Source organism: Rana temporaria, chromosome 3 (assembly GCF_905171775.1).
Source record: "Rana temporaria chromosome 3, aRanTem1.1, whole genome shotgun sequence".
Taxonomy (NCBI): Eukaryota; Metazoa; Chordata; class Amphibia; order Anura; family Ranidae; genus Rana; species Rana temporaria.
The window spans coordinates 474,278,420-474,300,061 of NC_053491.1; the positions used below are offsets into that span (position 1 = coordinate 474,278,420).

The 21,642-nt window shown below is 47.7% G+C and overlaps 1 protein-coding gene across 1 annotated transcript; it reads right to left on the reverse strand.

Moving 5' to 3' along the window:
* Nucleotides 1–19,597: 19,597 nt before the first annotated feature.
* On the reverse strand, nucleotides 19,598–20,514 carry LOC120930997 (olfactory receptor 11L1-like). The gene has a single exon (XM_040342127.1). It carries the CDS (start codon nucleotides 20,354–20,356, stop codon nucleotides 19,610–19,612), a length of 747 nt encoding a protein of 248 aa, XP_040198061.1. The 5' UTR covers nucleotides 20,357–20,514; the 3' UTR covers nucleotides 19,598–19,609.
* Between the last annotated feature and the right edge of the window lie 1,128 nt (nucleotides 20,515–21,642).

Genomic DNA, 21,642 nt, shown 5'->3' on the forward strand with positions numbered 1-21,642 from the left:
TTTCAGGTAGTACTGTATAGCTTGTACCAGTCGAACCATAATTGCCAGGTAGGGCGTGTAGTCAGTAGGGAGTTTTGTGACGAGGCTAACAATGCTTCATAAGTGACGTGAGAGTGCGTGGTAGTAATTACCTCTTGTATTGGTGGGGGATGTGCTCGTTTCCAATGGCGTGCAATTACTAGTCGTGCACTTAAAAGAATATGTACGGCTATAATTCTTTTGGAAGGGGGGAGCATCTCCGCTCCCAGTGAGAGCAGTGCGAGGCCCGGCTCTATTGCTATATTCAGTCCTATAACGACTGATATCAGGTTAAACACTTCGGACCAATAATTGGACAGTATAGGACAGGACCAAAGGATATGGTATAGATTCCCCTGTTCTCCACACTCCCTCCAACAGCAGGCCGAGGTCTGTGGTGCGAATTTAGCAATCTTAGCCGGAGTCATATACCATCGTAGTAGAATTTTGTGAGTAAGTTCCCACAGGTTTACACACTTGGTTGTCGAATATGTCACATTGATAGCCTTACGCCACTGGTCAGAGGTAAACTCCCTCCCCAGTTCCCCCTCCCAGAGTGACAGTATGGGGTTTTTGTTAAATACGTTTTTATTGTTAAGTAATAGGTAGAACAGTGAAATACCCCTAGTCTTTGTCGTGGGGCTGGTGTAATACAAAGTCACCTGCCATGGTAGTGAGATGTCCCTGATCTGGCAACATTGCATTAAATGCCTAACCTGCAGATATATAAATGCTTCCTGGTCGGAAATGTCAAACTCAATTTGGAGGGCTCGGAAGGTTTTCAGGGCTGGACCCACCATTAAGTCTCCCACCTCCTTTATGCCCTTCTCCATCCACCCGCCTAGGTTAGTGTTTTCAATCATACTAGACAAGCATTGTATTGGTATGGGGATCTTAGAACAGGTATGATTATCTTGGAGGCTCATTGAAGTGAGAATCTCCCACCCCCCCAGTGATGCTAGGACCGTAGGAGAGAGGTCCCCCCTATGACCCCTAAAAGCATGGGACAACAGAAGGAAGTGAAACAGATTGTGGCCTGGCACCTGGCTCTCCTCCAATTCCACCCAACGTTGTCTACAGGAAGATGGGAACCAGGCTTTAAGTTGGGACAGCAGGGTGGCCGTGTAGTAGTCTTTTAGTACCACTACTCCCGCGCCTCCCATACGCCTGGTCTTGAGTAATTTGGAGAATGCACAGCGTGCCCTCCTTCCCTTCCACAAATATCTATTTAACAACGATTGTGCAGTTGCAAAGAAAGAGTTTGGCACTGGTATAGGGAGGACCCTAAATAGATATATCATCTGTGGCAAGAGCACCATTTTGAAGGCCGCTAACCTGCCCGACCAGGATAATTCCGTTTTTGCCAACTCACTAAGTTTGACCTCCAGCTTGGCAAGGAATGGGGAGTAGTTCGCCCCGACCAGGCCAGCAGTAGAGGATGTGAGGGTGATTCCAAGATATTTGATCCCTGTGTCATCCCAGGCGTATGGGTAGGAGTTGGCCAGTTTTTTTCGTAGCGTGTCGTTTATATTCAAACCTAATATGTAAGATTTACTTTCGTTGACCTTGTAGAAGGACAGTTGGCCAAAGAGTTGCAGGGATTTGTGCACCGAAGCCAGGGACCGTTCCACGTCAGTTAGCATTAAAATCACGTCATCCGCAAATAGACTGATAGTATGCTTGGACTTAGGGGACCCAAATCCTGAGATTTGAGGATGGCTTCGAATGTGACACGCCAAGGGCTCCATCACTAGATTAAAAATTAAAGGTGATAGTGGGCACCCCTGGCGTGTGCCATTCGTGATAGGAAAAGGAGTAGATAACACGCCCGACGTAAATACTTGAGCTGTTGGGCAAGTATACAGCGCCATTATAGCCGAAAAAATCGAACCCTCAAAGCCGAAAGCCGATAACACTTTAGCCAGATAGCCCCAGTGCACCCGATCGAACGCCTTCTCTGCGTCCAAACCTAGGAGCAGAGAAGGCGTTCGTGTCCTATTGGCGTGGTGTATTATATTAATCAGGCGTCTAGTGGCGTCCGAGGTCTGGCGTCCCTTCGTAAATCCGGTTTGATCCGCATGTACGAGGCCAGGGAGCACTGTGTTTAATCTAAGGGCAATCAATTTGGCATAGAGCTTCAAGTCCAAATTCAGTAGCGAGATAGGTCTAAAGTTTTTCGGTTCTGACGGGTCCTTCCCCGGCTTGGGCAGCGTGATGATCAAAGCCTTTAGCATTTCTGCAGGGAAAGAAGCCGAGGCAACAGCACCATTAAATATATCGACCAGATAAGGTGATAGGATTTGCTTAAACGATTTGTAGTACTCTCCTACAAACCCGTCAGGGCCCGGGGATTTATTAGAGGGTAGTGAGTCTATTGCTGTATGAATTTCTGAAATAGTAAACGGAGTATTCAATTCTTCTAGCTGGTTAGGGGTTAGCTGAGGTAGTGACAATTTAGACAGAAATTCCGTAATCGCAGCTGGATCAGGTTGGAAAGTACCAGGGTCTTTCTCTAAATTATAAAGGGAAGCATAGTAACTGCTGAAAGCGTCCGCAATATCTTTAGGATGGTATTTTTTAAGTTTAGTAGTTGGGTGAAGTATGTAAGGGATTCTAGTTTTATACCTGTGCCCTCGGAGACGATGCGCCAGTAGCTTACCCGCCTTGTCTCCGCTGGCATAGAACTGAGATTTTAATCTTCTGGAGGATTTTTCTAAACCCTCCAGGAGACAAGCCCTGAGATCACATCTTAGCTTGGTCAATTTCCCTGATAGGAGATGGGTAGGGGCCAACTTGTTTTGCCTTTCAAGGGCTTCAATTTCCCTGGTCAGATCTAGGACCTTTTGTTGCCTCCGCTTCTTTACACCTGCCCCTATCTTGATAAACATGCCTCTCATATACGCCTTATGGGCGTTCCACACTGTAAAACCATCAGACACAGAATTCACATTAAGTTCAAAAAATTCCTTTAGATATGATTCCAGATCTGTCCTTGGTTTCGTCATTTGCAACAATGATGCATTAGCTCTCCATATTGGAGACGCCCCAACTGATAGAGCGTCAGACAGCGTTAGTGATATGGAAGCGTGGTCTGACCAGGTTATAGTATTTATGCTTGTGTCGGTAGACCTATGTAGGGTACCAAAGTCCACTAGAAAAAGATCTATCCTGGAGTAGGATCCGTGTGAGGTCGAGAAAAAGGTGAAGTCCTTCTCCTCTGCGTGCTGGCAGCGCCACACATCATACATGTTATGCTGGAGAATAAATTGTTGAAGTGAGGGGCCTCTATTGGGGAGCCCTGAGGTCGTGTCCATTGATCTTTCAGGAGCGAGATTAAAGTCACCACAACAAATCAGAGCACCTTGTCTGACGTGCTCAATTTTTTTCATCAACTTATTCAGAAAACGTGTTTGGTGGGAATTCGGTGTGTACACATTCACTAACGTGTAAGTAACAGAGTTAATGTCGCAGACTAGAATCAAATACCTGCCGTTAGTATCTTTCACCTCTTTATGCAGCCGAAATGACACTGTATCTCTGATAGCTGTAAGAACTCCCCTCGTTTTGGAATCGGCGCTGGCCGTAAAAATGTAAGGAAAGTTCTTATGAGAGCATTTGGGTTGCGCCGGGGCGCAAAAATGTGTCTCTTGTGCACATAAAACGTCACTTTTGTGTTGTAGTGCTTCCGCCCAAAGTGACCTACGTTTAGCAGGGTGGTTTAAACCCCTGGTATTGATAGATAAACATGTTACCCCCATGATGCCGGAGCAGAGCCAGTGAGATAGGAGGCTCCATCAGGGAGCATAGCATAGTCATCAGAGGTAGATTTAGTTCCTAGTGTAGGTGGGTTGTAGAAGATGTGTGGGAACAAAGCCAGCGCAGCTGGAATACTCACGAAACCTGGCAGGGCATCATGGGTTGCAAGGGTCCCGTATACCGTTGATGTGGCGCTTCGGTCCACAGCTGTTGGCAGGCACTGATTAGATGAGTGGAGCTTCGGCACAGATGATCTCAAAGTGTCTTTAAGGTTCTTCAGGATGGCCTTCGATGGACAAAGAGAGTCATAGCAAAAAAGGAAATAGAAAACTTCAAAAAAGAAAACAAACAGAGAATTCACCTGCCTAAATAGCAGGGCAATGCTAAGTAACCGTGCGAGGGCGGCGACCGTTTGGGTCTGCGCGCGCCCCAAAAAATAAAAAACAGGAACAGTTCCGGATTATGATGCAGCATATAGCTGCACAGGCATAATTGGGGGAAAGTTCGTGGTTTAGAGAGTAAGCCCCTCATCGGAAATTAGAAGGGCAAAACAAGTGAACCTATGAATCAGACTTAGGCATGTGTTTTAGAGTTCTTAGCAGTAACTTTCTTCCAGTCTTGACTTACCGCCCGTGGATGTCCCCGGTTGCTGTCAGTAGTTTCCGTCTCCGGAAGGATTTGCCATTCCCTCAGCAAGGCTAGACCATTGTCTAGTGAGGTCATCACGTGGTTTTTACCTTCCTTTGTAACGGTGATCTTTGTTGGAAACCCCCATTTATAAGGGATCTGATGGTTCCGCAATGCTTTCGTTATGGTCACCAACCCTCTCCTTTTCGCCAAGGTGTATTGTGATAGGTCAGCATAAAATTGCAAATGCTGGTACTGAGATGGCACTTGATCCTTGTTGCGCATGGTTGTCATCAATTGATCTTTGACATGGAAAAAGTGCATTCTCAGAATAATGTCTCTGGGCACATTGTCAGGGAGGTATGATGGTTTTGGGAGGCGGTGAATCCTGTCAATGGTAATATCAATGGCAGTGAGTTCTGGGATTAGCGCCAAGAACAAGGTGGAGGCAAATTTTTTGAGCTCTCCTTGTGACACTGATTCAGGCACCCCTCTTATTTTTAAGTTGTTTCTCCTATTGCGGTCTTCTAAATCAGCGAGTTTTGCTTTGAGGCCCTCCATCTCGTCCTCTCCCTGTTCCTGAGCATCCACCAGATCGTTAATTGTTGTGGCGTATTCGCCCATTTTGGTCTCTATATGCTCAACTCTCGTCTCCACCTCTTGTATGTCAGCACGGACGTTTTTCATGCAGGACATCATGTCTGCCTGGATAGTGCTGCGGAGCGAGAGGAGCATGTCCTTTAAAACTGTGTCCATAATGGGCTGGTTGGAGGTTGGGAATGTTTCTATCCTGTCAGGGAGTTCCCTCGTGTCATCACCCGATTCTGCCCCCGTTTCTAGGTCTAGGCCCTGATGTGGTTCTTCCAGCCTGAGCCTGGATTTGGCCGGGCTGGCCGACTGTGGGGTATCAGGGCATGAGTGGGTGCTCTCCGGGGACCCGCTGGGCCTGCTCTGCGTGTTGGTGGGATGAGGGACAGAGCGGAACGAGCATGCAGGGGTTGAGGCCATGCGGGCGCCATCTTGCCTACCTCCCTGGTGACTGAACGGAAAGAATTCCGTCAGTTTGTGAGGTTTCCGATCCTCCTTCCTTTTCCTCGTCATCGCTGACAGGTCTCCTCCGGTGTTGGGATCGGTCCACGGGTGTCAGAACGAGCCCGGTCTGATGCTATGTGCCGCTGGGAGTTCCGATGGTGCGGAGCTTCTCTATCAAGCAGCCATCTCCGACCGCGGCTAGCCACGCCCCCCGATTGGCATCAATTTTTAACTATTTTTTTAACATGTGGATGGCCATGGGGTACATACCTGGCCATCCACATGTTGTCTTCTTCCCTTGTGGTCCTGGTGGCTTCTCTGGTGGTCCAGTGTGGGCATCCGCAGGGGCTACGCTGATAAAAAATAAGCGTATACCCCCTGTCAGGAGAGCCGCCGATCGGCTCTCCTCTACTCGCGTCTGTCAGACGTGAGTGAGGAAGAGCCGATCAATGGCTCTTCCTGTTTACGTTGTGATCAGCCGTGATTGGACACGGCTGATCATGTGGTATAGAGCCTCAGCCAGAGGTTCTTTACCGAGATTGGAGATGCAGGGTGTCAGACTGGCACTCCGCATCACTGATCGCTGTGTGCCGGAAGGTTTCCCTGTTGGACATCAATAGACATCCAGTCAGGATAACAGAACCACTTCCTGGACATCATTTTACTATTTACCAGGCGGGAAGTGGTTAAGGGCTCCAAAATCCAGATTTTCAATGACCTTTCTGCCATCACCCTGGCTAAGAGGCGCAATCTTCACCCTATCACGGCACAAATCCAACTCCACTAAGTTCTCTACAGATGGGGATTTCCGTTTCGGCTTTTAGCCTCTAAGGATGGCACACAATATTCCATCAGAGATCTTCATGAGTGTGAGGCCATTACCTGCAATCTGGGCCTGCCACCTGTACCTGAGCAGGAGTAGGCTTTTTCTACTCTGCAACGCCCTAATCTACCCAGGCCTCCCACCTGAGGTCCCACCGCTTACCTGAAGTGCTTCTATTTGTTCTTCCATTCAGACACCCAGGATCTCAGCTGATATTTCCCGGTATCTGAGGGGAGTGCTCTCCCATCTCTCCCTTTTCCCGCATTTTTTATTTTTGTTGGGCCGCTGTTGCACCTTGTCCACATCGAGGCTCCGGCTTGTTATGTTATCTTCTGAACAGTGTTAAAAGTTTGGGGCAAGTTATTCCCTACAGGAGCTGGACCCAGTCAGCCATTCTCGCTGATCATCATGTTCCTCCATATGTCCATGGTTTACTGCCATGGTCCCCTGAAGGTTTTTTCTCCTTCAGGTTTTCAAACCAATAACTTTTTTATTTTGTTCAATTCTTGTAATGTTTTTCTTATGCTTTTCAATTATTTATCAGGTCCCTTTTTGACCGTTATTTGTTTTAGTTTTTGGTTATAGTTTTATCACACACTGTCTGTCTTGTTGCTTAGAGATGTTGATGTGTATATGTCCCTTCTAAGCCCCTTTGGGTTGGGATATCTCCTACTCATGTGTTATGTTAAACTGACATTTGCTTTTTACCCCAAGGTTGATGTATGGCTTTAAAAATATTTTCTTGTAATGTTAAGAGCTTGAATTCACTTCCGGTTCCGGCGCCGCATGGAGTAACTGCTCCTCTCCTCGGCTCCCGCAGCGCGACCTAATCCGGCTTATAAATCCTGCCTGAGACGCCCAGCTGACCCCCCTCCACCTCCGGAGACACCCCACGGCCACCATGGACCGATTCGTTGAAAAATCGGGTGCGCGCACCCATACGGCCCTGACGGCGCCGACGGCTCCACCACAAATCGAGGCCCCGGCTTCGGCCTACTCGGCCCCACACATGGCGGCGCCACACACGGAGATGGAGGTAAGCGGCACTCTGTCCCCCCCCCTGCTCCACACACCTTGGGGACACCTCTAGAAGGGGACAACACTACAGAGCGTATAGCCCAGGCAGTGGCTGCTCTCTTGACCCCCATGATTGCCGCGTCTGTAGAAAAAGCGGTGAATTCAGGGATGGCACAAATCCATAAGCAGCTCAAGGAGCATGGCACTAGACTCAATGATCTGGAACACCGCTTGTCAAGCGCTGAGGATGACCTGTACCAGACACAGGCTACCGAACATGCTCAAGACAAAACCAACCAATATATTTTACAAAAGCTGGACGATTTAGAAAATAGGTCTAGGAGAAGTAACCTTTGTTTTATAGGGGTCCCTGAATCACTCCAATCGGCCGCACTCGCAGATTTATGCACACAGCGAATACCCGAGGCCTTGGGCCTACCGGGCCCCTGCGCTGTGGAAAGGGCACAGCGCATGGGAGCGTTTAATTCAGACCGCAAAACACCTCGGCCCATTATTGCTAAATACCTGAATTACGCTGACAAGTCCCTTATACTGCACAAATTCAGACAGGCCAGACAGATTCAAATTGATGGAATAAAGGTCCTGATATTTGCAGATTACTCCATGGAGGTCTCTAAAAAGAGGAAAGCATTCCAGCAGGTGTGCACTGAACTCTTTAAACAGCAAGTGAAATTCACTTTGGCCTTCCCAGCCATACTCCGCCTCAGAGCCCCTAATGGCGAGCAACTGTCCTTCCATGACCCCTCCGAGGCCGAGGCCTTCCTACGCTCCCAACAACATGGTCGACAGTCCCAGACCCCATCGAAAGCCTCCCCACTCAACCGTCCCTGGACCACAGAAGCCCTCGCAAGGAATCGCCCAAACGCTTCAGGGCCACGATCTCAGACCCCTCCCGGATCACTCTAAACCTGACCTGAACCAGCGTCCGTGAGTAACTGTCTTATTTTTGTCTCTCGTCCGGACCGGAGGAATCATCCCGGCCGCCCTTCTTTCTTTTTTTTCCTCTTTGGTTGGACACATGCTCCTCGGTGACTCGCTCTACTGGGGACACCTCGATCCCCCCCCTCTCCGTCCACGTTGGAACTGCTCCCCGCGGTCACCCAGTCGAGGTACACCCTTCTACATACTGCTTGCCCTGTTTGAAGTTTGTTTATTGGGCCTTGACTGCCTATCTCATTATTGTGTTCATTCCTATCCAGATAGACTGTCTTGCATTCGTACTGTTTAGGTTTTTGTATATATGCAACTGGCACCATGTTGTATTCTTTCTTTGCAGCCGCCTCCTGGCATCACTGTGCGCCTTATTATCACCCTCCCCGGTACCGGCTCTTCCCAGCCGCATGAAACAGTTTACCCATCTACGGGCTCTCAAAAATCATGCTGGCTGTGTCGTGACATGGGAGCCGGCTCTCGCAGTGATCCCATGCGGAAAAAAGCGAAGTTCCCACATTTATTGCTATGTTTGATGTTATCGTTTCTGTTATCCCCTGCCCCCCTCCCCTCTCTCATTGCCCCCCTTGCCCCCGGCACTCATGCTCACTTATGCCCTCTGACACCAAACACACGTGACACACCCATCAATTCCCTCCTCGGTCGGGTAACCCTCCCACGAAACGATCCTCTCCGCAGCTACGTGTATGTAACATCCTCTCAGACCCTCTCCCTCGCTGACTCAATAACATGAAAATAGTCTCTTGGAATGTAAAGGGCCTTAGGTCCCCCAATAAGAGGATGAAGGTCCTGCGCCATCTTAAAAGAATTAAAACTGACATAGCACTCTTGCAGGAAACCCACTTGTCCACTCCCGATTTCCACCGCATGCAGAAATTATGGGTAGGTACAGTCCTGGGCTCAGATGCCATTGCCCGCAAAGCAGGAGTCCTACTGCTGATTCATAAGAATCTCCCGTGCACGGTCCTTGCAGTAAAGACTGACACCCATGGACGACTTTTATCTGCACATGTAAAAATAGGAACTAAAGAACTAGTGATCTCCAATGTATATGCACCTAACAGCCCTAGCAAGATGTTCTACAGTGAGTTGACCACTTGGCTACTACAAAACACTCAGCTCCCCCATCTGGTAGGAGGCGACTTCAATGACGTCATGCACCAGATAGATGACAGGTCCTCCCCAAAACACTCCGGGCCACGATCCGCTTCCCTCTCCCCGTCGCTTTTTGCGTCTACTATAGACTCCCTCCATCTCCGAGACCTGTGGCGCCTGCAACACCCCGCAGACAGGGAATTCACTTTTTACTCCAACCCCCACACCGTTTTTACTAGGATTGACTATTTTTTTGGATCCGACGACCTAATCCCGTTGCTTTCAAACGCAGATATTCTAGACATAGCCATTTCAGATCACGCCCCGATCCTACTTAATGTAGACAACCTCAACCTGCCCCCTCACCCCCGAATTTGGCGTTTCCCCTCGTACCTTCACAATCTAACCGACTTCCAGCAATCCATGGAGAAGGCCTGGCTAGAATATTCTTCAGCTAATACCCCCCACTCTGACAATCCTAACCTCTTCTGGGACGCCCGTAAGGCATTTCTCAGGGGCCAGATTATTTCCTATGCCTCTTCTTTCAGACGCAACACCCTATCAAAATACAAACTGGCCAGTTCTAGACTACACCAGGCCCAGAGGGCTTTATACTCCACCGGATCCCCTAGCGACAGAGAGGAGTGGCTAGCAGCGAAAAGCTCTTTTGATACTTGGGCAGACACCCTTGAACTGACTAAAAAAGCAAACTTGGACGCTACCCTACACAGGTTCGGAAATAAATCGGGTAAACTACTCTCTAGACCAGACCTGGGCAAACTACGGCCCGGCGGACCTTTTAATCCGGCCCACCCCCGCCGCCGCTGCCACGTTAATCACCGCGGCGGGGAACATTACAAACAGCGTTCGTTTGAACAGCTGTTTTCCCCGCCGCGCATAGACACTTCCCCTTGGACGGATCTGTCCAATCGCGAGCAAGGGGGTGTCACATAGACACTCCCCCTTGCTCGCGATTGGACAGATCCGTCCAAGTGGGAGTGTCTATGCGCAGCGGGGAAAACAGCTGTTCAAACGAACGTTGTCTGTTATGTTCCCCGCCGCGGTGATAACAGTAGGCAGGGCCGGGAGGGGTCACTGTGCCCATCACACGCAGCCACTTGTGCCAACACACGCAGCCACTTGTGCCAACACACGCAGCCACTTGTGCCAACACACGCAGCCACTTCGCCACCATAAATTGTCGCCACTGTGCCAATCACACGCAGCCACTGTGCCCATCACACGCAGCTACTGTGCCCATCACACGCAGCCACTGTGCCCATCACACGCAGCCACTGTGCCCATCACACGCAGCCACTGTGCCCATCACACGCAGCCACTGTGCCAATAACACGCAGCCACTGTGCCCATCAAACGCAGCCACTGTGCCAATCACACGCAGCCACTGTGCCAATCACACGCAGCCACTGTGCCCATCACACGCAGCCACTGTGCCCATCACACGCAGCCACTATGCCAATCACACGCAGCCACTGTGCCAATCACACGCAGCCACTGTTCCCATCAAACGCAGCCACTGTGCCAATCACACGCAGCCACTGTGCAATCAATTGTTGCCACTGTTCCCAAACACAGCCACTGTGCCAATCACATGCAGCCACTGTGCCAATCACATGCAGCCACTGTGCCACTCACACGCAGCCACTGTGCCAATCACACGCAGCCACTGTGCCAATCACACGCAGCCACTGTGCCCAAACGTAGCCACTGTGCCAATCACACGCAGCCACTGTGCCAATAACACGCAGCCACTGTGCCCATCAAACGCAGCCACTGTGCCAATCAAACGCAGCCACTGCGCCCATCAAACGCAGCCACTGTGCCCATCAAACGCAGCCACTGTGCCATCACATGCAGCCACTGTGCCAACACACGCAGTCACTGTGCCATCAATTGTTGCCACTGTGCCCATCACACGCAGCCACTGTGCCATCAATTGTCGCCACTGTGCCCATCAAACGCAACCACTGTGCCAATCACACGCAGCCACTGTGCCAATCACACGCAGCCACTGTGCCCATCACACGCAGCCACTGTGCCCATCACACGCAGCCACTATGCCAATCACACGCAGCCACTGTGCCAATCACACGCAGCCACTGTTCCCATCAAACGCAGCCACTGTGCCAATCACACGCAGCCACTGTGCAATCAATTGTTGCCACTGTTCCCAAACACAGCCACTGTGCCAATCACATGCAGCCACTGTGCCAATCACATGCAGCCACTGTGCCACTCACACGCAGCCACTGTGCCAATCACACGCAGCCACTGTGCCCAAACGTAGCCACTGTGCCAATCACACGCAGCCACTGTGCCAATAACACGCAGCCACTGTGCCCATCAAACGCAGCCACTGTGCCAATCAAACGCAGCCACTGCGCCCATCAAACGCAGCCACTGTGCCCATCAAACGCAGCCACTGTGCCATCACATGCAGCCACTGTGCCAACACACGCAGTCACTGTGCCATCAATTGTTGCCACTGTGCCCATCACACGCAGCCACTGTGCCATCAATTGTCGCCACTGTGCCCATCAAACGCAACCACTGTGCCATCACACGCAGCCACTGTGCCATCACATGCAGCCACTGTTTAATCAATTGTTATTGATTAAACAGTGGCTGCCTGTCCCCAGCCTCTGTCCCCCTCCTGTGTCATGTCCCCAGCGTCTGTCCCCCTCCTGTGTCATGTCCCCAGCGTCTGTCCCCCTCCTGTGCCATGTCCCCAGCCTCTGTCCCCCTCCTGTGTCATGTCCCCAGCGTCTGTCCCCCTCCTGTGCCATGTCCGCAGCCTCTGTCCCCCTCCTGTGCCATGTCCCCAGCCTCTGTCCCCCTCCTGTGCCATGTCCCCAGCCTCTGTCCCCCTCCTGTGTCATGTCCCCAGCCTCTGTCCCCCTCCTGTGTCATGTCCCCAGCGTCTGTCCCCCTCCTGTGTCATGTCCCCAGCCTCTGTCCCCCTCCTGTGCCATGTCCCCAGCCTCTGTCCCCCAGTTTTCCAACAATGATATTAACTGCTTCTTATAAAGAAATACAATTGATTTTATGCAGTATTGAGTTTAGGCTTTTGGCCCGGCCCTCCAAAATATTTTTAGTTTCTCATGTGGCCCCATCGAAAAAATAATTGCCCACCCCTGCTCTAGACTATGCAAGGGCTCTTTTCGTCCCACCCACATCACGTCCCTGAGAGACTCCAAACACCACACCACCAACGATAAATAAGGCTATGCTTCAGTACTACTCATCCCTTTATGCCCCAGACCCTATTGACAAACAGGCAGCTCATGCTTTTTTTGAAAACTTAAACATCCCCACTGTCACCCCCCTCCCAGCTGGAGGCCCTTAACGCTCCCATAACCCTAGCCGAGGTATCCGACACCATCCGCAAACTCACCCCCTCCAAGGCCCCTGGTCCCGACGGCTTCACGGGTGAGTTCTACAGGACCCTACAGACTCTGGTAGAGCCTACCCTTCACAAGGTATATATGGGCATGTGGTCCGGCGGCCCCTATTTGCCGTCAGGCAATCAGGCCATCATCAAACTGCTGTCCAAGAAGGGCAAGGACCCCTTAGAGCCAGGATCTTACAGACCCATCTCCCTACTCAACCTGGATGTCAAAATCGTATCAAAAATCATAGCAAACCGACTCTCTGACATCATCACCTCCCTGATCCACCCGGCACAATCAGGCTTTGTGAAGGGTAGAACAGCCACCCTAAACATACGAAAAGTTATGCTGGCCCTGGAACACGCTAAACAACATCCAGATGGCGACTTTGCCATCATAACCTTAGATGCGGAAAAAGCCTTTGACAATGTCAGCTTCGATTGGCTTGCCCTGACCATGTCAAAGATGGGCTTCTCAGGTCCATTCTGCCACCTCATTTACTCCATGTACTCCTCCCTTACGGCGAAACTGGTGGCCACTGGTCTACTCTCAGAAGAATTTCGTCTATACAAAGGCACCCGGCAAGGCTGCCCTCTATCACCACTCTTATTTAACATGGCATTAGAACCCCTATCCAGACACCTCACTCAGATAGCACCCCTACACGGTATCCAGATTGGCGAATATGACCTACGTTCCTCCCTCTTCGCGGACGACGTCCTTATTTTTTCGGCCGACCCCTCCTCCGACATGTCCACCATCAAACGAGTATTCGACGTTTTCCGAACCTGCTCGGGCTTGCGCATAAACTACGGCAAAAGCGAAATACTCCCGTTAGGAACTAAGCCCCCACCCTCCTGGTCCCTTCACTCAATTTTCTCCATTGCCAAGTCCCATATCACCTACCTGGGTATCTCGATAGGAAAGACGCCCTCTTCCCTATATTGTCTGAACTATCCCCCTCTGTTAGCAAAAATCTCCCAAGAACTGGTAAACTGGTTGGATCTGCCCCTCTCGCTTCTGGGAAGATGCCATCTTGTTAAGATGGTTAGCTTCGCTCGGCTATTATACCCGATGCAAACTATACCCCTGCTCCTCCGCCATAAAGATATCAAACAACTCGAATCAGCCATTTCCAAATTTATATGGCGAGGTAAGAGGCTCCGCATTGCTTTAAAGAAACTCTTTCTTCCCAGACGCGAAGGGGGTGTTAGTCTCCCTAATGTTAGAACCTACAATTTAGCCTGCTTAATGAGAATCGGTCTAGATTGGCTCACACAATCTTCACGCTATTCAAATTACCCCCTGGAATCTGCCATGGCACACCCCTTCTCCCTCACAGCTCTTCTTCACTGCAAATGGAAATCGGTCCCGGCAATGTATCAACACAACCTACTGCTAAGGGACACTGTTATTGCTTGGAGAGAAACCAGGAAAAGTCTTCGACTACCACCGTACATGTCTCGCCATGTACCGATCCAAGGAAACCCGAGTTTCCCCCCAGGCATGGACTACAAACCCTTCAAAATTTGGCAGGACAAAGGTCTTACTAAATTCTCATCTCTTTGTGACGCATCAACTGGTCAACCCTTACCCTTTGAAGCGGTGGCCGCCACTTTCTCGCTACCTCCTTCTCATGTGTTCCATTTCTGGCAATGCACCAACTACTTGAAGGCTACCTGCATTGATGCTGCAAAACGTTTCTCTCCCAACTTCTCCGACCAGCTCCTCGCGAACGACTCATACAGAATCTCGGCCATCTACAAACCTCTTCTCCTTAAAACCACTCCTTCTCTACATTCCTCATCCGCAGCTAATTGGGGTAGAGACTTCCCGGATGATGACCTAGTCGACAAGCTACTTCAAGGCCTCAACAAGGTCCAACGTCTAACTCCTAATGAAATATGGAGAGAAACCCAATTAAAAATCCTCCACCGAGCCCACATACCTTTTCTCTACTCCACAACGGACCCTGATACAGCTAAATGCCCCCTGTGCCGTCATCAGAGACCCTCCCTAACTCACCGCTTCTGGTCATGCTCGTTCATATCCTCCTTTTGGGACCAGGTCCTGGCCTACATTTTCAATGTCACCTTGCTAAACCTACCCAAAGACCCCCTGCTCCTTATTTTTGGTTATTGGGACCCCCTACTGCTGCAAAGGTCCCGACAGGCATGCCCACTTTTGCCGGCCCACCCGGCACCCACAAGTGACAACAAAAACTGGTCCTTGCTATGTCTCCTTGTCGCACGGAGAGCTATCCTAAAACACTGGACTTCCACTCACCCTCCCACGACAACCCAAGTACAGCACGAGCTCCTCCTCCTTCTCTACAAGGAACGTGCAACCACCGATTTCAACAACGAAACCTCTAAGTCTCATTTTTTGTCAACTTGGAGACCCTTTATGCACTCTGCACTATCTTCAGAAGAATGCTCCAATTTAGAACATTATACCTTCTCTTACCTCAATTCTTCCCCACTACCCGTACCTAGGAGGAACAGTTTTTCATGTGTTGACCACTCGAGAGGTCACTTCTCCCCCCCCTGAGTGCCCCTCCCCCCCTCCCCCCTATAAGTATATATTATAGAACGTTATATACATCTTTAGATCATACAGCAATCTTTGTTTCCCACCAATGTGTAAGATCCATCCAGTTTTACCTGACTCATTGTAAAGTTCTGACGGTGTGATATTTCTGTTTATCTGTTCATATATGGTTTCTTCTTTATGCGCACACCTGGTGAGGCCAAGTTTGGATCATTGCTTTATACCTGGTATCTACATTCATTTACCTACCCCTCCTACTACCCGCCCTTGATGTAACCGCTGTAAATGCCTTTCTAATGATGTACGTACCCCAATTGAACCATGCTATGACACGCCTGCCATTATCCCACATCCGACTTTGATGTTACTGCTTCTTATCCCCCTTTTTTTTTTCTCTGTATGTCTTTTAAACTCAATAAAAATTTTTTGAAAAAAAAAAAAAAAAAAAGAGCTTGAATTCCTTACACAAGCGATGGTTAGCTTTGAAGGAATTCAAATCCTCTGGGGCTGATGTGGTTATGGTTCAGGAAACACATTTCCGTCCAGGTGGATCCTTTAAATTTGCCTCTAGACTATTCCCCACAGTTTATATGGCCTCCGATCTGTCTGGGAAGGCTGGTGTGGCAGCGCTCCTGTCCTATACAGATCCTAGCCTCGACTTTGGATCCCCGGGGCCGGTATGTTCTCCTGAACTGTGTCCACCTTAATACGCCCTTCACTTTGGCTAATATTTACACACCCAATTCAGGACAGATTGGAGTTCTCTAACGGCTGCGATCCTTCTCGCAGTCTTTCGTGATTATAGGTGGTGATTTTAATATGTGTATGCCTTCTAGTAGAGATAGGTATGCTCAGAGCTTTTTTTCTTAGAAAATAGGTGCAGGAACTCAATCACGACCCCGTTCAGATTTCAAAAACAGTAGAAGGGTCTTAAAGGGGCATTAAATACCAGGATTGCATTACATACACAGTGCAGAGTTCAGGGGGTTACACAAAGAGTGCAGAGCTGTCACTTGTAAACACAGAAACCAGATTTCTGTGTTTACAAGTGATTGTGGTGAGCGGGCATCAAAGAGTCTGAGCCAGAGGTGGTGGAACTGAGTTCCCCCAAGTTCCCCCTGAAAAAAAGCCCTGGGTATGCTCTTTTTCAACAAACCCCATCTCTCCAAACTCACAAATTGTCCACCTCCTTTCGCAAATTAATCCGATCTCACAACCTTTTTGATGCATGGAGAGTGGAACATCCTACTCACGGCCAATATGCTTTCTACTCCCCCTCGCATAACATTTATTCCCGTTTAGATAATTTTCTAATATCCGTCCCCTTATAACCTAATATAGGGCCCGATTCACAAAGCACTTACACCGACGTATAAGAAGTGCTGCCAACGTAAGTGCAAATGGTCGCCGTCGTATCTGTGCGCCAGACCCACAAACAGATATGCGCCTAAAGCCAGGCTACACCCTGCCAACGTATCTTGCTTACGCCGGCGTAGGGTGGGCGCACATTTAGGCTGGGTGCATGGTGCTGCTCCCATTGATTAGCCATTCAAACATGCAAATGAGGGAAATATGGCGATTCACGAACCTGTGTGCGCCCGATGTAGGCTACGCGAGGTGCGCTTAAGTTGTACGTCCGGCATAAAGTTATTCCCCATAAAGGAGGCGCAACCCAGCAGCAGACATGCAAAGGTCTGCACCAGGGAACACAAGCCAGCGTATTTTACGTTGGACGTGTGTCCACTTCCATCTATGCCGGCCTATGCCTTCGAATCCTACACCACGCTGGTGCAGCGTTGGGAGCACTGGCTTTCTGAATTCAATGCTTGCCTCTCCGTGCTACGACAGCGTGGCGTACGGCATTTGCGCTTCGGCGGCGTAATGTGCGCCCACACTCTGTGAATCTGGGTCATAGTCTCTTCGGAGATAGACCCCATCACGTGGTCTGATCATGCCCCCATTACCCTGTACCTGGTCCTGTCCCTGGTCCTCCATGCTGCATCATCCAAAACATGCCATTGGCGACTCAACAAGTCTCTTTTGCGGCATGCTGAAACCAAAGATAGACTCTCCAGAAACTGGAAGAATTTTTTTTCATTTAAATGAAGGCTCAGTCTCAGACACATCCATTGTATGGGAGGGCCCACAAGGCTGTCTTCAGAGATTAATGCATTTCTGCCAGTTCACGCTTGAAAAGTGACTCTGTTAGACTGGGGTCGGAGCTCCTGGCCCAACTATGTGCGGCAGAGGTGCAGTTACTTTGTCTCCCCACAGAAAATCGCTTGCGTGCAGTGATATCTATACGTAATCGTATTAAGTCTAGCGACATGAGCAAAATCTCAAAGTCAATGTTATGATCTAGGCAAAAGTTTTATGAATATGCTGACAAACCGCATAGGATGTTAGTTCACAGACTTAAGCCCGCCCTTTTTTATCCATTCCTGACCATATTGTACAACCAGACGGCACCCCTACTTACTGTCCAGGGTGTTTGGAGAGTTTTATAATAAGCTTTACAACTACTTAAGCACAGATCCACAGATTTACAGATTTAGTTTTCACAAGACAAGCTACACTCTTTTTTATTGTCTATACACCTTCCGAAATTGTCACCAGATCAATGCTCCTCTCTTAATGAACCCACAAGCGCTGAAGAATTAACTGATGTAATTAAACACCTCCCCTTACAGACGGTCTCCCATATTCCTATTACACGACATTTCTCCCAACCTTGGCTCCACATTTGGTAAACCTTTTTTCCTCTCTCCTCCAGGCTAAATTACCACATTATTCCTCATTACATGCTTTTGTCATTGTCATCCCTAAATTGGGTAAAGACCCACCCATCCCGATAACTATCACCCTATTGCCCTATTAAATTCAGATTACAAAATGTTCACCAAAATTTTAGCGAACAGACTTTCCTTGCTATTACCATCACATACATAGAGATCAGGTGGGTTTTGTCCCCACAAGACATGTAACCCTGGAAAGAGAGGTCTTTGCTGTCCCTTGCGGCTTGCAGGAGTCTCTCTTTGGTATGATAATAATGGTATTAAATAATGACATTCCTGGGAGGGCCCTCGGTTGGTTTAGGGGCCAGGGACTTGTGTATATGGTCAAATTCCAACACTTATGGGGAATTTCAGGTGCTAGCTCTTGAAAAAAAGCATTAGCAGTCCCTTGCAGATCAGTAATGGCCTCAGGAATTCAACAGATGTGGAGGTTATCTCTGTGGGTCCTATTCTCTGCATCCTCTAGCTTATCCTGCAGATTTTCAAGTTCAACATTTAATTTGTCAACCTCCTCCCCATGCCCCTCCAATACTGTTGTTGCTAAGTCTATGAGTTGCTCCAGTTGGTTAGTGTGGTGGCTTAACCCTTTAAGGCCCTTTACCAAATCAGCAGAGGGCTTGCAGGAGGCTGAGGTTATTTTATCTTGCATTATGGAGCGATATTTAGGTAGCAGGGTGTCAGAGACCATAGTCATAGGGCTTACCAGGTCAGAAGGCAACTGGTGCAGGCTGTCCTTTGAGAGCTGTGTGGAGTCGTCTGGCTCCGGAGGCTCAGGCACCATATTGCCCTTACCTTTCCCCTTTCCTGCAGAGGGGGAGGCCTTTTGCTGTAAGTGGTAGTGCTGCTGGCTCTGGAGAGTGCAATGCATACCCACGGGGAGCCTGGTGGTATCTGCCGCCTCCGTAGCTGAATCACCTCTGTCGGGTAGTGGGCTGTGCCTTATTAGCAAAGAAAGAACGGTCCAAAGTCACAGAGCGAGGAGATGAAGTGGCCATCTTCCTCGATCTTGTGCCTTCTCCCCCCAGTCCAAGTTTTCAGGGCCACTTTGGCAGTGTGGGCTCTGAGACAGATTTTGATTTCCACTTGTGACCAGCAGCAGGTGGTATAAATAAGGAAGGACTGAAGCAGGAGGTTGTTTTGGCCTGGAACTTAGGGAAGCTAATACCTGAGAGAGCTACATTGGGAGATTGCTCTGTAAGAGAAAGGAAAATGTTTGCAATTTTTTTTTTTTTTGGGTGACTGGGATTTGTTTTTGTATTTTGTTTTGTTTGTTTTCTATGCAACCTTTTAAATAAATCTGACTACAAGTCTGAATTTAAAGAAAATACCTGCCTTTGGACTGCCTTTTTCCACAGAAGGTTATCGCCACTTGAGCTAACCCCAACAATATATGTATATATGTACATATATACAGTATATGGAAATCCATCAAAAATACCACTTATTGCTTGATTAGTAATATTATGTTTTAATATTTATTTTTCTATCAAATTTGCATTTTTAATTAAATACAATTATAATTTTATGTTATCAATAGCTTTTTTAAAGTCCTTATTCCGTAATGTGTATATGATCGGATTAAGCAGTGGAGTAATTACAGTATAAAACAGAGAGAGGCTCTTATTCAGAATATCTAGTTGACCTTTCGTTGGAATCAAATACACAGCAATTAGCGTCCCATAAAAAATGCACACAGCAGTCAAGTGAGAGCTGCAGGTGGTGAAGACTTTCTTTCTTCCTGTAATTGATTTAATTTTGAGGATGGTTAAAACAATATAGATATAAGATATGAGAATTATCATAAAAGGTGCTATCATACAAATTAAACCTACTAAATAGGTCTGAATATGGATCCATGAAATATCAGAGCAGGAAAGCTCAAGTATGGGTTGATAGTCACAGAAGAAGTGATGAATGATGTTTGGTCCACAATAGTATAGACTGCAAATAGACATGGATTGAATAAATGTAATTTTGAGACCCAGTACCCAAATGATAATCACTGATTTAATGCAAATTGATTGGTTCATTATAGAGTTGTAATGCAGGGGTTTACAGATTGCCAAATATCGGTCATAAGACATTACAGTCAGTAGAAAACACTCTGAGGCCTCAGCATGGGCAAAGAAGGAGAACTGGATGATACATCCAGCAAGAGACATGGTACATCCATCATGTAAGATGATATAAAGAAGGTTGGGAAGAATATCTGTAGACAGAATTATATCAAACAATGACAGTTGGGTGATGAAGAGGTACATGGGAGACTGAAGTGTTTTACTCAGATGATATAAAACCACAATGAAAATATTTCCAGAAATAGTAACACAATATATGAAAAACAGCACCAAGAAAAATAGAATTTTTATGCATTTTAGATTTGGAAAACCTGTTAGTACAATATAGGTGATGTTATTGTGATAGCCCACCTGGTAAGAGAATATAAAAATACATAATTTAGGTTAAAATAAGAAATTAGATTGTAATACACAAATACACAAATTAAAAACAACCAGACCCAATGGTTTATGTTGTTGTACTGTACATCTCTATGCCACATGGTCTTGGATTTTTTATTCTGGTCCTAAGGTTAACAGGGATTATAAAAAATGAAAAGTTGGGGGAAGTGTATGGCCAAGGGCACATCCACCCTGGATCAGCACAAAAAGGCTGACTGATTTTGTTCCCAGGTGAGAGCAAGATTGAGACGGGGAAGAGGAGGGATGGCATGGAGCATACCCCTCCTCGTGCACTACCCAGGACAGAGTACTGAACTCTCAGCAACAACATCCCTGAGGGAGGACAAGGTCTCCCAGAAAAGACAAGCTGCTTCCTCTTCTAGACATATGCACACTGAAATATTTTGTTTCATAATTTCGTTTTGGTCAGAAAAATTAATTTATTTAGTTACTCCCGAAATTCGTTTTTATTTATTTTGTTTTTCGTAAAAAAAATGCATTCGTCCGAAAATCCAAATTAAGGTTGAATCTGTCATTGAAGGCTTATGGTGTCTGTTGAATGTTCTAAGAAGAAGAAGAAGAAGAAGAAGAAGAAGAAGAAGAAGAAGAAGAAGAAGAAGAAGAAGAAGAAGAAGAAGAAAAAAAAAAAAAAAGAAGATTCGGCAGAATCTTTAAAAAAAAGATTCATGTCTCTATAATGTCGAATATTTTCTCTCTATGTCAAATCTTTTCTCTTTATGTAGAATAATATTGGACTAATAGAGTTAAGGTTAGGCACATTCGACCGCAACAACAACGAAAATAAAGCATTTTGTTTATGTCGGATCTTTTGGTTTTCGTTTTCTGTGCTTTCGTTATCGTTTGTTAAACCGATAATGAAAATACCTGAAATTTGGACGAAATGCAATAGAATGGGCAAATATTTCACTCTTTACATGTGCAAAGCTGGTAGAGACATCCCAAAAACGACATGCAGCTGTAATTGGGTGTGGTATGTGAATTGCGCTACCCTAGTAGTTGATCTATATTCACTTACTTCTGGGCAATATTTGTAATGATTGACCTCAATACATATCACCTCTATTAAC